General features: G+C 37.9%; 1 protein-coding gene across 2 annotated transcripts in view; it reads left to right on the top strand.

The window, feature by feature from the left end:
- PRKCE (protein kinase C epsilon) overlaps positions 1 to 16568 on the top strand; it is a 293855-nt gene extending 277287 nt beyond the window's left edge. For both annotated transcript variants that reach the window (XM_037405769.1, XM_037405770.1), the window contains one exon: positions 13298 to 16568. In XM_037405769.1, coding sequence (XP_037261666.1) covers positions 13298 to 13444 — 147 coding nt within the window. In that variant the 3' untranslated portion in view covers positions 13445 to 16568. The remainder of the gene's footprint in view (positions 1 to 13297) is intronic.
- Positions 16569 to 17421: the final 853 nt, after the last annotated feature.

The following is a 17421-nucleotide window of genomic DNA, read 5'->3' as shown; positions in this document are numbered from 1 at the left end:
ATGCTCCTGTTTCTTATGCTGTTGGTCACAACGTGCTGCGAAGAGCTGTGAGCTGAAGGAAGCTGTTAGGTGCTGTGCACCAAGGGCAGTCCCACCACAGCACAGTCCTGTCCTTTCAGGCTGGGTTTTTACTGTCAACCCTTGAAACGTGCATGCAAACAGACTTGTCATTTTCATCCAGCCTGTTGTAAATGTCAAGGTTGGGGAAATTTGAGACTTTGACTAAAATGTCCTCAACATGAAAAAACTGAAGAACTCTGAGCCAGAGGGTAATACAAAGCCTGGTAAAACAGATGTTTGCCATATGTATTTCTTTTTAGCAATTAAGCCAAAGTTTCATCCCTAATGGCTTTATCAGTGCCTGTGGCAATCCATTCATAGTGTAGCTTTATGGAGATGAAGTTAACAAAATAATCACATTACGATGATGTACTGTGAACGTGCAGCTTTCACAGAACAATACATTATTTTAATTTCCTCTATGCATTCATAATTTCTTGGTCTTCCATTTTAAAAGCTCGCTTTCTTCAAGAGCATTAGAAACAAAATGAACAAGACAGTCTATTGCAGAATTGTAACTTGCGGTATGGAGCAGCAGCAGCTGCTGCTGGCCCATTTATTTAATCTACTGTGACTCCCTTCGTTTTGTAGTCTCTTCCATTCCTACTGTTACATCACTGAGAATGTTTTCTGAATATTTGTATGTTCCTTCTTCAGTTCTGACTTCTCAGGGGTAGAGAGTTGGTCTAGCAGTTAAATCAGAAACCGGAGAATTGCAAGATACATAAGTTCCTCTACCAGATTTTCTGGAAACTTGTGGTGTGGTCCAGGGTTTATCACCTAATCTTTTCATGCCTCAGTTTCCACTTTGTGGTGATCTCAGGGGATGCTTAATGCAAAGTTCTGTGACAGTGAAGAAATATCCCTGAGAAGTGTTAAAAACCCAGTGCTCAAGATCAGCCTGGCTTTTAAATTGACTGAATGCGTAGCACTTCCCTTGGAAGAGTGTTCTATGGTATACCAGACCTCAGTGTTAGCAGATTTCATCTTGATCCTCAGTCTCAAATTTCCTACGGTAATTTGCACCTCTCTCTCAGCTCTAGCAACTCTTAAGATAATAATAAACCATTATTAAAGTCCCTCCCCCCTTAGTTATCACGATCTGAGCCACATTGTCTGTATGCAGTTTCCTTGTGAACCTAAACTCCCTTGTTAGGTCTTGACTTAAGGATGCCAGCAATGTGTCCTCTTTCAGTTTTGTGCTGCAGCAAAGGTTTGAAATAAAATCATTCCCAAATATGAAAATCTAGACCTAGCCAATGATTGTGGGTTACAGCTGGAGTAAGCAAGCACTGGAAATTTTCCCCGCCCTCCCCCCCTCCCCTAAATGAATGAAAAACTGGCAAAATTTTGGCAACACTTTGTCGATGGCTTATGACAAGCTGGATGCCCACAGTGTTTGGAAACTGGGATAGCAAATACAATTCAGCACCTACAGAGTGTGCCGCTGGCTTGTTTGCACAGGCAAATGGGCAGAGGCCGCACCTGCCTCATGGGTGGGTGCCTCACTGAACAGCTCCCAAAAATGTGTTCAGTTAGAGAGGTGTGCGTTTAAATTGCTGCAGCAGTCGTCTGCTTACTGTGAAATATGGCTGGAATCCTTAAAGAGGGACCACGTTTCTGGAGAAAACTTTCAACTATATTAGCCTGACACATAAGTTCTGTAATCTCAGATTTGTTTTCATACATGACTGCTAACAGGCGAAGATTTTTATTTTTTTTTTTTTTTTTTTACTTTTTAAGAAGGGATTTTTAACCTGGTGTTGGGAAGTCATGACACACTTTTGGTGGGGGTTTTTGGCACACCTCTATCTTTTTGTGACAGTGGATTGTATCATCATACGTGCAGAATTATGACTTTGCCTTTACACTGTGGGGAAGAAGCCCTGTAAAATGCAGTATCATTCAGTAGCACCAAAAGGAACATAAGAAATTACAGGCCAAGTAAATTTCTTTTTGTATAAATGTTCTCTCTTTTCAAGTTTGCTTCAGTGTGAATGTCCCTCTTTAAGGTAAGGCCTTCAATATGGGGAAAATGTCAAGGTAGGTCCATTTTTAGGCCTAATAACCTTGAGGTGTCCCTTCAGTTTCATAATATATTTCCATTCAGTCATCAGTGCATGGCAATGAGCATTTAGCAGATGGGCACGCAAGGGGCTATACTGCATGCTTTTGCATGAAGTGTTACTGCTTAGACAAAACACTGGAGAGTGATCTTGAGACCTCAGACCCTCATGTACCATTGTTAAACATTGCACATTATGTATTCCCCACTTGCTTCAGGCATTTCAGGCATAGGAAAACAGTGGGCTTTCTTCTGAGAGTGACACCATGGTGATTAATACTGGTTTACAAAAAAAAAAAATTTAGAAACAGGGAAGAATATTTTTCAGAATGGCTAACATATATCCTTTAGAAAAACTAAATAAAAATGAAATGTGGACTTTCAGGACAGCATTTTTGTTACAAACAGCCATAATAGTTAAAGTCAAACACTTTTCTTTGCATGCTGCCCCGCCACAAGGTATCATGAATTAGAGTATTTCATGTCAGCTGGTTCCTAAAAGTTACACTTTTCTGCTGCTGGTTCAAGTGTTAGCCAGGTCACGGCTGATTGAGAAGCATTGGCTATTGGCAAACGATGAAGTTCAAGATCTTAGCTGAGCTTGCAGTACCCAGTTGTGAACAACACTACCGTAACTACCTGCAACGTAGCCCTTGCCCATCGGTCCAGCATGTGGCTGGGCAGGGCAAAAAAGTCTGTAAAACTTCTGCCTCTTCCCTCAGCTAAGTAAAGGATCTTGATTTCAAAAGTTTCAGCTAGCTTGGCACTTTGTACAACCACTAAATTTGCTGAGTGTCAGTATATAGTTTTCGAGGAACATATGTGCAGTTTGCATCACAACTTAAGAGGAATCAAGAGTAACTGAGCTGGTACTTTTAAGGGATTTCAGTGTTGTTTGTTTGAATCAACAAGGTTCTGTTTTCCCAGAATTTGCTTATTCAGTTAGTCTTGTTTTTTTGGTTTTTTTTCTCTTCAGAACCAGTGCTTGCAGCAGCTGGTTTTAGCTGTGATTGCCACAACACTAGAATTACAGAAGTTTTAAAGCTACTTCCCAGCACTGCAGATTTCCAAATATTTATAAATTAAACAACTTTTATTATGCTGCTTTTGATTCTGTACTGGAGATCCAGCAGTATTTGTTTAGTTTTGTGGAGTTCTGGTCTTACAGCACTAAAATCTTTTCATACTGAATTATATAGGTTCATTTAACCATCTGTTAAACATACATTGTTAAGTGGTGCCCATTGGAATGGAGTGATAAGCAGCCCAAATGTTCCTGCTTTCCTTTAGCACTTCCTCAGAATAAGACAAATTCTATTTCGCTTTTTGGCTGCTTTAATCTCCAGTGCAATTTTCAGAAAATAAACCATTAAGTGAAATCATCTTATTACTTACAGTGCATTCTTAAGCATTCAAACAGAAATACTTTAATTTTATATTAATATAAATAATATTCCTGGGTTGGGCCTGTTTCTGATGTCATTAGAAGCCATTGGCAAAACACCAGGTGATTTAAGAAGCAGTAACACCTAGCTCATTATCAGACAGTGGAGAGGAATTTATCAGAAGAAAGTGAAGATTCATCAAAGGCTGGCAGTCCGTCACTAGTCCCATTCACAGCTGGAGTCCAGTGAACATGGAATGTAAGAGCAGATTTGTCTTTGGGTTTATTTCTTGTGCAGAACTTTTTGTATTAGCTGTACACCATGGTAATGCAAGCATAAAGTTAACACCAGTGTCTTACTAGGATGTTAATGCAAAATGGGCAGCAAAGATTTGTCAATGTATGTGTTCACAGCTCGGCATACTAGTGCAAAACAATTCCATTGACATATGCACTAATATCAGATGGCGGGCTGAAGCAGATGATATGTAGGCACTTATCTTCAGTAGGAGAACAGGGAAGGTGTCTTTAAATGGTAAGAAATCCTAGCACTTCATTAACTGCTGCTTTCCTGTTATGCTGCTGTGCTGTTACAAGGGATTTTGTTACTGTGGAGGCACAGACCTTGTACTGGTCCTCTCAACAGCATGCTCCAGGAGTCATATGCTGAAATTATGCGGGATGACAACAACATTCAGTCTAGATATTTATGAAAAACCTTAAGTGCAGATCTTGTTCCTTGATTTGCATGCCATATTTCTGTTTGCAAAGGACCTACAGAACAATGATTCCCTTTGCTTAATTGTGGCATATGGAACAGAAGGAGTTGAAGATCATGATTGCCTATGACCCTCTGAAGGATTGTGTTTATATTTGACAAGAACAAGAAGAAAAAGAAATTCAATTTGTGTCCCCAGATCTGCAATAACAGCTTGAGTTCCTGGCAAGACTAGGTTCCCACTGTATAAAAAGCCATATAAGTGAAAGACAGTCAAGAGATCATAGGTAATGATAGACAGAACACAATCCATGTATAGGAAAACCAAAATAGGAAGAAAATTAAATACATAGTGAAGGGAAAATTGCTCAAGCTTAAAGCAGATCAGTAGCAGAACCAAGAATGAAAGCTGTGTCACTACAAACTCTGCTATGTCTTATTGCATTCTTTTAATATATCTGTGTTCTGAAAAAGCAGTTTTAGTGTCTGGAGGAAAGGTGGAAAGGAGATACGCTGAGATGCAGAACTAGTAGGCATTCATGTATAATTGCGCAATGCCCTTTTTTTTTTACAGTCTACAATTTGTATGACTGTGCATTAGTTTAAAAAAAAGCTTCAGCTGCTTTCTAAAAAGTCACGTATCTTTATTTTAATCTGTCTTGGCAAAGGCTTAAAAATAATCATCAGACTTCAAAACATGATCTCTAACAATTCAGTAGCCTTGGAATTAAGCCATCAGTGTGTAGCTTTCTGTGTATAAGGTGAGACCTGCTATACCATTTTTCTGTATGAAAGCCTGTCATGCACATCATCCATGTCAAACTAAAAGCTTTATTCTTAATGAGCTAGAGATCATCATCAAAGAGCATGAGTTTCCCAAAATGTTTTGAAGGCAGTCTTTCCAAAAACTCTGTAGCATTCCTGCTCTACAGCCTATAGTGCAAACCATTCTAGTGTGTAGCTGAGTCTTGGAACGATGCTCCCACTGTACGAGCTTGCTGTTACCTTTCATGCTGTGGCGTTTCTTTGCATCCAGTGTCACAATGCACATGTCCATGCCTCCTCAACAGAGGAGGGGCTCAGAATCACAAGATATTGCTATATATTTATAATGTCGTAACATATTCAGGAAGGTTTCCATAATGTGTTATTTTTCTGTAATTAAGTGGAGTAAGTGACCATAGGCAGAATAAAATTTTGGAAAGTCAGTCGGTCAGTATTTATTCAGGATACATGGCAGAGATCTTGCAATATTTCATTACATCATTCACCTATTCACTAGCATCAGAGTCTCCATAATTTATTCCTTTTTTGTATGTGTGTGATTGCTTAAAGAATGTAAAGCAAAATAAACCTATGCATCTTTTACAGTATAAATGTGGACAAGTATCTCAGTGCACTGCTAGACTATCTGTATTTCTGTAATTTTTTTAGTAATTTATGGGACGTCTCCTGGAAGCCACTGGAATTTTAGGGACATGTGCCCCTCGACTTACCAACTCTTTTGCATCACTTCTTTCTCTTCTTTGCAAGTCAGCTCTGCTTTCTGGGTGTAGCCAGTCCTCTGCACTGAAGCGCTAGTGATCAGGAAGACAAAAAGGCTTCTACACACGTATTGTAGGATTCACCAGCAGCTCATTTTGCATGTCACAGCTGCACCAATCCTGACCACTGTTACTCTGCTGTAACAACAATGGTTACAATGCAATATCAGGAGAACAAAACTGAAGATGGACTAATCTTGGATGTGTGCCAGGATGTAAGCGGGGAGGTGACGTTGGTGATCATGACCTTAGAGCAGCTGAGGATGTTAGTGGAGGCTTGCCAATATAATGTAAATTAGAGAGGCACACATATAAAATCTGCACAGCAGTGTGGATCATAAAACTTGCAGTAGAAATTGCATTGTGCAGATGAAGTGTATCTTTTCATGTGATTGTTCCGTTGCTTTCTCTCCTTGTATTTCTTCCCCACCCCAAGAAGAAATATAAAATTGTTTCCCGTGTAGTTAAACTCTCAAAGAAACCTACCATACGGGAATAGCATAGTGTAGAAATTCAGAAGTTAGCACTCTTCCCCTCCAATTTTTTTCACTCTAGAAAATGCACATATTCTACCATAGCATAGCTTATGTGCAGTGGCTATGTTATGATTAAGTTCTAATGGAAGCAAGCCCTGATAAGGCGGACAAGATGGATCTTGGGAGTAAAGACTAACCACAGGTGGGAAGCTGTAGTGCTGACCTCCCCTGAAGTTCCTGTGAAATCTGTCTCCATTGATGTTATGCACAGAGATGACTTGTGCTTTAGCAATCGGGTGATGAACAAAGCAGGTCTGGTTATATATAACTTTAGTGCTGGGTACTTACTCATGCTAAAACCACACCCAAGTAGGGCCATAGGGCACAATGCTTTTACAGTGACTTCTTCTAGGTGAGGTTCGTTGCCCAGACTGCAAACATGGGGTGGTTGTCAGTGAACCTGCAGAGCTTTGGTTTTGTTTGCCTTGCTGTTTGTTTTGTTGTGGTGGGTTTGGAGTGTAGGATAGGAAAAAAGTTGTGCAAAAGTGAAACACTGAGGCTGCCGTCCTGGCCATGTAGTCACATAATTGTTTGTACCCCCTAATTGTTTAGGTTATTCCTCTTTCCTACTTGACCCATTTCATATTTGTAGGAAAGGTACATGCTGTTTCAGTATACAGGTGATTTCAGTTTACTGGATCACGAGTGATCCCTTTTAAAATTCATAGTCCTCTGAATTAGCTTGTTGTTTGTTAACTATCTATGTATTTCCATAACAGATTAAATGGTGGACTGCATAGGTTGGCATGCTTTTCAACTATTGTTCCACTACTAACATCTGTATTGGGTGGTTTGGGTTGGTTTTTTTTTCCCACTTCTTCCTCTTAAATAGGTGTCCTTTACATTTAATTAAAGCATAACGTAGGAGCACAAAATCTCACCCTCTGCTTGGAAGTAATGAATGTTGGTATACTTGTAAAAACTACTTGGAGTCAAAACCCTTTTTATTATTATAACCTTCAGCTGAATATACTGCAGCTCATGGTGGATCTGTTGTAACTCTTCCATGCGTGAATAGAACAATTAACATTATGAAAAAAAAAAAAACTTGTGAAGTTATTCTGATAACATATATTTCATATCTTCTGAAATAAGACAATCTAGAAAATACTTCTAATACTGATACAGATTCTCAGGGCATGAAATGCTGTGAGGAAGCATCACCAGGATACACAGAAAGACAGGCCTGAAGTGTTGTGCTTCTCAGCCTGTTTCTTTCACAGGGTTCATACTGAATTTCTCTCTATATAGAATGAGTGCAAAAGTGAGTGCTCATTACAAATGGTCTCAACTTCTTAGAAACTACTACACCAGGGGTCCTCAAACTTTGTAACCAGGGGGCCGGTGCGCGGATGAAGTGGCAGGCAGTCATCTGCGGCTGCTTGGTCTCCCCCCCCCAACCCCCAGCGGGATGTGTGTGTGTGTCTGTAAATACCGGGGCTGGATTGAGGACCCTGGGGGGCTGTATCCAGCCTGCAGCCTGCAGTTTGAGGACCCCTGTACTACACCTTTATAAAAAGAGATCCAATCATTGGTCAAAGTGATCGCGGCCTGTGCTGTGGTTTTGCTATCAGAATAGAGAGGTGAATGAGAGCACAGTGAAATGTGAGGTTAGCCACATAACTGCGATTCAAACCAGTTTGTTTGATGCCTTGAGTTTCCATTTGTCTTGAAAAAAATGCTCTTAAAAATCTTATCAGTGATGAGTAAATACAAAATATTTAAACTCTGATCATCCTGATCGAAGAACAACTTCTTGGTGATACTGTGTCAAATGCAGGAATCATTTATTACTGAAGCAAAGTTCTGGATAAAATTAAGTTATACTGTGTAACACATATGAGAAGGTGTGACTCTTGCTGTGTCCCCCCGTTCCTGCTGCACGGCTGTCACGTGCCCCCGTAGCTGCACATCAGAAGCTGCAGCAGCTTCCTGCCCAGTTTTAGTGTGCCAGTTGCATGTTTGATTTGCTGCTGATACAGCTGGGTGCTGCACTGGAAGGGTTCTCTAGTGAAGCTCCCCAAATGAATGACAAACTAGGATTTCACTGTGGGCTTGAAAATATATGAAGAGGCATCAAGCATTGCTATTGACAGAAAATTGCAGTGGGGTAAAGTTAAAGATGCTCCATTCAGTGATGCGGAAAGGCCAATCTGCATTTCTGTGCTGACAGTATCTTAGACTGTGAAAATAATGGATGAGCTTTGTATCTATTTTGTGTCAAAAGGTTCACTTACTGGAAAATGTCATAGCACAATATTTTTTTCTTCCAGTACATTGGTTCATTGTCATAATGATAATTTCTGGCCTCAGTTACTTATATTGGCTGGCTGTTCTGCATTAGTTTCTTATTCTCTAGTGAACTAAACAGACATCTATTCATTGATTTAAAGAGGATTCCTATAGTTATATTTAAACCACTTATTGTGAATTTGTAGGAAAATCAGACTAAAATACAAAACCTAGGCTTTTGTGGCAGTGTCATTTTCTAGCCACCACCTCCATCTTTCACTTTCTCTGAGCAACCTTTGAACCTGCTGAAGAAATCCAGCCTGGTATAGTGGACCTATTGAGCTTGCAAAAGATTTGAAAGAGTTTTGGTTATTTTCTGGAGATTAAATGAAAAAAAATGATGGAGTAGAGAGAGATGCCTCTTAAGGCCTCCAAGCTGGAGAATTAATTTAATCCTCATTAGGCAGAAGAGTCCACTGAGCCTCTTGGCCTCATGACCCAGGTGATGGATGAGGTCCCTGGTTTGGAACACCCTTTGTCAGGTCCCTTCTTGCAAGTATTTCTGTGCTGTTTCAATACTGAAGGCTCCTGTTGTTCACATTTGGTTCATGTGATTAATGGAAGGACTGGCAAGTTCTAACTTTCTTACTGTATTTTCAGTGATAAAAACATCAGCTTAGATATCTTTTTTCACTGTTGCAATTCATATAGTCTCATCTATTAATCATTAACAGTCAAGGTTGGTGGTGATCCCTGACACACTGGAAACCTTATTAAGCATGTTTTTGAGAGGTTTTTTAAGCATGCATCTGTGACTGCAGGTAGAAAATTAATTTTTTTATTGAAATGGTAGTGAAAATAAAACCAGTTCAGAAAACCACTGTTTAGCATGTGCTTATTAATAGCATACAAAGCTTCTTTTAATCTTTTAGTAACTATATGAAGATATTCAAGAAGAAAAGCATTTTGACTCATGAAACAACATCCCCATGTCCAAAGTTGAACAGGCCAATTAGGAAAGCTGATTAAGTGGTGTTTTATGAAGAGAGAGTCTTTTAAAAATTTTCCAATATCTTTAGCTTTTCAAACAGAAGCGGTAATCTTTAAATAGAACAAAATGAACAAAACATGACCTTGATTTAAGAATTGTAATCCTTGATGGGTAATAGGTCATATTGATATTTATTAATTCAAGGAGTTCTACTTCTGTAACATAAGTGTTACATCAAATCGGATCGTATCACCCACATGAAGCAAGTCCACATCTCCCAGGATAAGCAGGGCACGCTAGGGTAATGCCCAGATGGGGCGCCTGTGGAGCATTCACAGTGCTAGAAAAAAAGATCAACTAGCCAGAACATTTCCTGCACAAGAGGTACTGAGTCACTATTTCTTGTCACTATCAGAGATACTGTGCTGGTGGAGAAGCCATTTTTCAGCTGAGGTTTAGAACTGGAGTCATGTACTTCTTAGTCATTCCAAGTGCCATGGCACTGCTGCTGCTCTGGCAGATGGAGCCGGACTGCCTGCGTGCTGCCTGCAGTAGAGCAGTCTGCGTGGTGTGGAATTTAGCACTTAATGTTGGAAGCTCTTGGGTAACTGCTGTGACCCTGATCTTGTGTAGCATTAATGCATGGTGAACACAACGTGTTTGGGTAGTCTAGGGAGAAAAAAAAAGTAGCATCTGAAACCTAATCAAATTTCTGTGTGTTTGAGTGGACAGCTGTGGTTTTGGAGTTCTGTTTTTTTCCTAATAATCCTAGTTTCTCCAGTCATCTGAAATTGAAAAGCCTTACTTGGAAAAAAGTTCAAAAAGTTAAAAATAGTGTCCCAAAGTCTCAGGAGCTGCAGGCTAAATAAACAGAATCCCACCCATTTTTTAATTACTACATTTTTTATAATGCATTTTCCAGCCAATCAAAATATTTTTCTTGTTTTCTTCGATTTTTTTAATGTTCAAAGTCGGGTAATAGCTGCACACTGTTTCCTTCATATACTATCCTTACCTTGCAGATCTTCCTTCTTTTCTCAGCTTCTGTGCTAGGAAACAGCCACAACCCTTCATTCCTTCATCCTGAACCCTCATGCTACAACTATATATTGATTTGTGCTGTTGGCCTGCAGAGTATTCACAGTGCATGTACATTAAAATAGCAATAGTAGCAGAAATGTGACCAGACCTGTTTTGTCTTAGCAGATGAGTCCTTGCAAAATAGTCATAGCTTCTGGAAGAAAATGCCTAAGTTCCAAAGGAGAGTTTCTCAAATAAATCTTCCTGTTGGAAAGAAGCACTTGTTATGAACTCTACCTTTTGTGTTGTATGCCTTCATCCACTTGCTTTTGTTCCCTGTGATTTATTTAATCTCACTCAGTTGAGTGAGGCTTGCGAGTATATAGTTGCAATCTTAGATTGCTCCATACTTGTCATGTTAATAAATTTGGTGATTTACATCTATGCTGCCAAAAAGACATGGAATTGCTTACAAATGTGAGAAAGTAAAAACTTCTATTTCCTTTTTCGGTCTTGAAGGCATATTTTAAGAAGTGCTAGGCTTTTAAATCTAAGCAAATACCTCTGGTTGTTGTTCCAGTAGTGTTGGGGACTCAAAGTTGTGCTGGAAGTACAATTATTTTTAATCGATAGGATTTAGGTACACCAATGTTGGGACAGTTTTTCAGATGTACTCATCTGCACTCTTTTTCTCCTAACACCTTCACAAATCCTAGTGATGGTTTTCTGGAAAAAGTAGCTATTGGTAATTAATTGCGCCTGATAAGCTTTGTCATCTTATTCTTTTAGCTTCAGCAAGGAAGTAACACTTTTCACAAATACATTCAGTATGAAAACCTGAAAATAATATATAATGTATTTGTTATCAGCTAGTCCAGAGCTTATTTGTCCTGCATAGCTAGTGATTAAAGTGTAAGTGTAGTCACGTTTCTCTTGCACATAACTACAGTTTGAATTCTACTTTCTACAAATATTCACTTACCTCCTTCTACTTTAGTGACTATTCCTGTAGCAAATTCGTTGTACAAGTATGTGAAAATACTACAGTAGGACATGGGGGAACCAGAATAACATAGATGTAGTTGCAATGTAATGCATTTAAAAATTCACATGGAATTTCATTCTTATTTTGCAGTATTTGCCCAAATGACTGGGAAAAAACATAAAGCCCAAAGCCTACGTCCTTCATGCTTAGTGTAGTTCGCAGTATATGGGTCACATACACTTTATGTCCAGTCTTTATGTACGAAATCACACATGTAAACAATATATATATATATGTATGTGTGTTTAAGTCCATATTCCTTTCCTTTTAATGGAATCTTGTAGACAGAAGATGTGGATTTTTGGTTGTGTGCACTTAGAAAGTACTTGATCTACAAGTCACAGTCTCTTGCATTTATATAGAACTTTCTTTCCCTATATCTATAAAATTCTTCCAAACAATGTAGGTGAATGTTGATGACCTTTTTACAGTTCTGAGAAAGAAAACTATTTGGTTTAGTGCCTCAGTAGAGCTGATAAAGAAATATATTTATATATATATATTTTATAGGAAAATTTACCTACATTGACAGAAGATATATATTCCATTTGAAATACTTTAGTGTACTTTATGATGTATCATTTTATGAGTTTATAGTTTTACTTTGTAAGTCAAATAGCTGTTCTATTTCTGGTATCATCTTAGTTTCAGACACATGCAGGATGGACACAAAGCTAGTTTTCAATGTGTCAGTGTTGCCTCCATTAAGTATCACTCAGGTAACTATTAGATTTAATGAAACAGAGAAGAGAGACAGTGTAAAGGAAAATGGCTGTTCCAGTTCCCTGAACCTGTACATGCCTGAAATGTGCTGCTATAACATGGGAAACAAACAGTGCAGGTCTCAAGGAAATGACCATGGGGAATGTTTTTCCCTGTAGCCTTATTTTTTTTTTTTCATGTAAGCAGTCACAGGTAGTCACCATCATGAGCACCACGAGGACAACAAGCCAGCCTCCCCAAGGTTGTCTCTAGTTAATAGGTTTTATCCCAACCAGCACATGTACAGTTGCACTCTGTTGGCCCAACTTCACTAAAGTAGTGAAGTGCTTTAGACTTCAATGGGGAAATCCTGATGCCATTGAAATAAAGAAGAGTTCTGAGGTGGATTGCCCTGGAGCCAGAATTTCACACTTGGCCGTGGTGCTCCGAATGACATTCAGTTGCTGAGTTGCCAATGTGGAACTCAAGGGGTATGGTCTGAGAGCTGTTGTGAGGTCTACATCTGATTTTAAAGTTGTGTGTAGCCAGATATAAACAGTTAACTTAGAGTTGAAACAGTAGGCTATATTGTGGGGAAATCAATTAAATCCGTTCACTCTGTGCCTCTGAAATGAGATATCATTATGTTCAAATCTAAGAGGATACAGCCGTACCACCTACTATGCCAAAGCCTTCTTTAAACTAGTCCTGATCTCAGCTTCCTGCTTTATCATCATACTGCTATTCCTTCGCCTGTCAGAGACCCGTGAGTCTCTGGGAACTCATTTATAGTACTGCTTCTGTGGCCTCTCCTGAACTCATTTATAGTAGTTGCTCCTGTAGCTTCTCTCATATGTGTTATTCTTTGTGTGAAGTAGCTCCTCTTTTATTTTGATCATTCCAGAAAATTCTGCTCTTTGGGGGGATGGAGAGGAGGGAGAGCACCTTGTATTTTACTGTGCTGTTTTGCCATTCACCTTATTTGTATTTTTCTTCTCAGAAAACCAAAAGGGATGTAAATAACTTTGATCAAGACTTTACACGAGAAGAACCAGTACTAACACTAGTGGATGAGACAATTATAAAACAAATCAATCAAGAAGAATTTAAAGGGTTCTCTTATTTTGGAGAAGAGCTACTGCCATAGACAACATTAGGCTGACAGATGACTGATTCTGCAAGAAGTGATCCTGAAGAGGTGAAATTACTGAGACTCATAGATAAAAAACTACTTCTCTTACCCCGAGCCCATATCCCCAGTTAAAGTATATATTTATTGTTTTTTCCTTTAATCTTCTGATCTGAAAGCACTCTTAATTTCTGTCTCACAAAGCAATGCAAAACAATTTTGTATCAGAAATTGTAGATGTAACACACTGCCGTATATTTGCAACTTTTCTTTAATTCCTAAGATCTCCCTAGAGGACAAAATCGCATCTTTTCCATGGAAAATTAAGCCGTGCTGTTAAAAGCAATGTAGCAGATCACATTCTGTAATTGTCATACATATTTAAACTAAGAAGGTGAGGACTGTTTCTTCTGCACTGGTGGTTATGGTGAGATCTGTACTCAGATGCGGAACAAAAAAGTCATGTGTTGCCCTGTGGCAAAAGCAAAGAGATCTGCCTGTGTGGAGGTGTAATTTGCAATTACCAGTTTATTGTGGTGAGATACAAACTTAAAATAAAGCTGGCCAGAAAAAGCAGCACATCAGTTAAGGCTTTTGATGAAGTTCCTCATACAATTTATGGAAAACTCTTAGGAATAAGAAGAGTCACAAAGATAACTGTTTGATTTAAAGCAAGAAATAGATATTACATGGATAGTTATTAAAGGGCTAAAGAATAAAAAGCCTGTAGTACTTTAACACAGCTATATATAGGCATTTCACAATTTTTCAGGCAATTGGGTGTACTACCCATGTTACCAAATTGACTATCTATTTAAAGGAACGATTAATGTGATGGCAAGCTTGCAAATGTTTACAGTTAATTTTACATTAAAAATTAATTATAAACATTATAAATTTGCCTTTTCTATTGTAGCTAAGTTGATAAATGATTTCTTATTTATATTTATTTTCTCAGCAGTGTGTTACTTTTGCACACTTTTACAAAACCATAATACTACTGTGTTTATTGTTTTTTATGTTTAAAATCTAAAAAGAAATCTGCTTTTAGAAAACACAAAATAAGGCTACACATGCATTATGTGGAAGTGTGTTAAAAAACTGAAGATCAAGTATTCACAAACTGACATTGTTGGAAGTTGTAAATTGAATTTTTTTGTGTATGAATTGAAATGGTAACTCATGTGGACAATATTACTAATGTGAAGTTACCTCCTGTAGATACGCTAACAGTGTTATGTACTTATATTTCCAGGAGTACCCTGTGGTTTGTTTTTTGGGGTTGTTTTTTGGTTGGGGTTTTTTGGTTTGGGGTTTTTTTGGGGGGTTTTTTTGTGTACATGTATCGCTGAGGTCATTTTATTATATATTTTACTGGACTGAGTGAGCGGTCATTGGAATCCATTTTAATTGTTGCACATGGATTTCCAGCTGCACAAAAATATATATACTTGTGATTGGCAAAGTGGCACTAAAGAAGCTTTTTTGCCTTTTGTACAGGTGAGATTTTGTATATAGTGTTTGCTGCAAGGCCTGTGGAATTCATTGAATATAGAGGTATCAACTGCTGCATGTTCAGGCATACTATTAAAATGTTAGTCTATGAAAGAATAATTATAATAATGTCCATGTGCAATACTCTTGTATGTGTATTGGTTCAAGTTACTGTCAGAGAGATGAGGTTTTTGTTATAAAAGATGTAGACATATATTAAGCTATACTAAATCTCTTGTATAGTTCTCTTCAACTCTATTATGACATGATAGAGCTCACAAAGAGAAAGGAATGTTACAAATCGTGGCGGACAAAGTGTGAATCATTGGCTTTAAGAGATAATCTCGGTCTCAAGCAAATGAGTTAGTCTGTGTCGGTTTTGCGTCTGGCTGCTCATAGCCTGTTACTGATGACAACATTCAGTTCCATTTTGTTTTGTTTTTAAAACTCAGGTGTAATTATTATATATATTCTTATGATGATTTCAAAATATTAAATCTTATGATATATCAATTAATGTGTTGTCTGGCCTACAGGTGTAATAATGGATCAAGCCTTTAGTTTAATTTAATTTATCTTCAGTAAACTTTTGTACTGGGAAAAGACTAGTTTCTGGAGCTGAGTACCAGCACAGAATGATCTTAATGATTGCATCATCTCAATGTTTAAATTTCTTTCTCTTTTAGAAATATATTGTAGAACTGCCCATCAATTTGTGTCTCACCACTGGCTCTGTTTATTTCTCATCACAGTTAGCTTTTGACATCCAGGCAAGAACTGATCACAATGCTAAAGCGTTCTTTTCCATAGGTGAGTAGACGGGGTAGGAAGACGTGTTGCCGGATAGTGCACTACTGTTTATACAACAAGGGGCCTTTACACAAAACTCTTTAGCATTTCTTTTGAAGGAATAAAAGCATCCCATAAAGCTTTTGTAAGCAAGCCATGTAGTCTGTATTCCCATTTCTAACATGAAGATAATTAGCAAACATTGGTATTTCAAGAGGCCTCAGCACCTGCAATGTTTGGTAGGATGCTAAGAGAAAAGTGAAGGAGATAAAAAATTTTGCATGGGCAGATATTTCTTCAGTATAAATAGCTAGATCCTCTGCATTGGGTTTACATCAGAAGGTTTGTCTGTTACCTTGAACATTTTTTAAAGATAAGTCTTAAAAATGGACATTCTGTTACATTTCTGCCTGTTCTGTAAAATCTTTCTTGTTCCTTCTTTGTAAAATGAGTGCAAAATGCCAAAAAGATTATTAATAATAATAATAATTATAAAGAATCCATTGTTTCTTGTTTTTCCTCCCAAATAGACTTTATTAAAAAATGGAAACACATTTTTCTCCATAGGGTGAAAAATAATTGTCTCAAAAAAAAAGGCTTACAAATTACCTCTTTTTAAATTATGTGCAGAATAGTTCTGGCTAAATATAACATGTATTCAGTTGGGGGGGTAGATTTTTTTTATTGTGAGGATTTATTTGTACAGAACTTTTTTTCTTATGGATGTAATTTGAATCTCTTGCCATTCATTAGTGTTATTTCATCGTAAACATTATTACTGTGCCAAATGTACTGTATTCAAAAGGATGTGAATGTGTATTGTTTTGGAACCTAATAAATACAATGATGTTAAATCTTATTTTTTTCCCCAAAGTTTTCCTGAGTATTTCCTAATGAGGAAGAAAGAAAGATGAAGGATGAATATTTTTCCTGTTACGTTGTACGAAATACTGTGAGCTTGTCTTTTAGGAGTGGGCTTTTTGCAAAGGAAGGATTTGCTAACAAGCACCTCATCTGTGAAGCACTAAACACTGCAAGAGAAACACAGGTAACAGTGCATGAACAGTGTTTATCTTTGGCAATGTAACATTTACCTCAAAAATACCAAGCAGGTGAGTTTACAGACTTTTTCTGCTTACCAGCTACATAATGGTCACTGAGTTCTGCCTGATCCCAGCGTTCTGCTTAGCTGCATTGTTAAAACTCACTTCAGTAGGGTGCTTTGTGTACAAACACATGAGGCTACTTTAGTCTTTAATTGGATTGATTAGAGGGATTAATAGGATGTATAAGTTTAATTACTTAGCATCATAGAGCTTATTAAGTTATTTATTTAACTTAAATCTGTCAGTGTGACATTGTCTGAAATATTCCAATATTTCATTGTGTTTCAATTTGCACCTTAAATACTTCCCATTTTCATGGTCTAAAAGTCTTAATTTCTGTTTCAGTAGATCAGCTATCAGCACACTCTGGCAGTAATTCCAGTTAACAACCTCCAGTCAGTATACCTAGCTAGTAGATCTACTAACTAGCTTAAAAAAACAAACAAAACCAAAACAAACAAAAAAAAAGAGACATTAAAATTTATTTGAAGAGTGTCTTCTGTTCAAATTGCAGCTTTTGCATAAACCTCCATTTTTCTTCCTTCGCGCTGAGTCTTCTCAAAGTCACTGAGTGTATTCGGTGCCTATGAGCGTATTCCAAATCTT

This window comes from Falco rusticolus, chromosome 12, assembly GCF_015220075.1.
Source record: "Falco rusticolus isolate bFalRus1 chromosome 12, bFalRus1.pri, whole genome shotgun sequence".
Lineage (NCBI taxonomy): Eukaryota > Metazoa > Chordata > Aves > Falconiformes > Falconidae > Falco > Falco rusticolus.
This window is presented reverse-complemented; position numbering and strand designations above follow the sequence as displayed.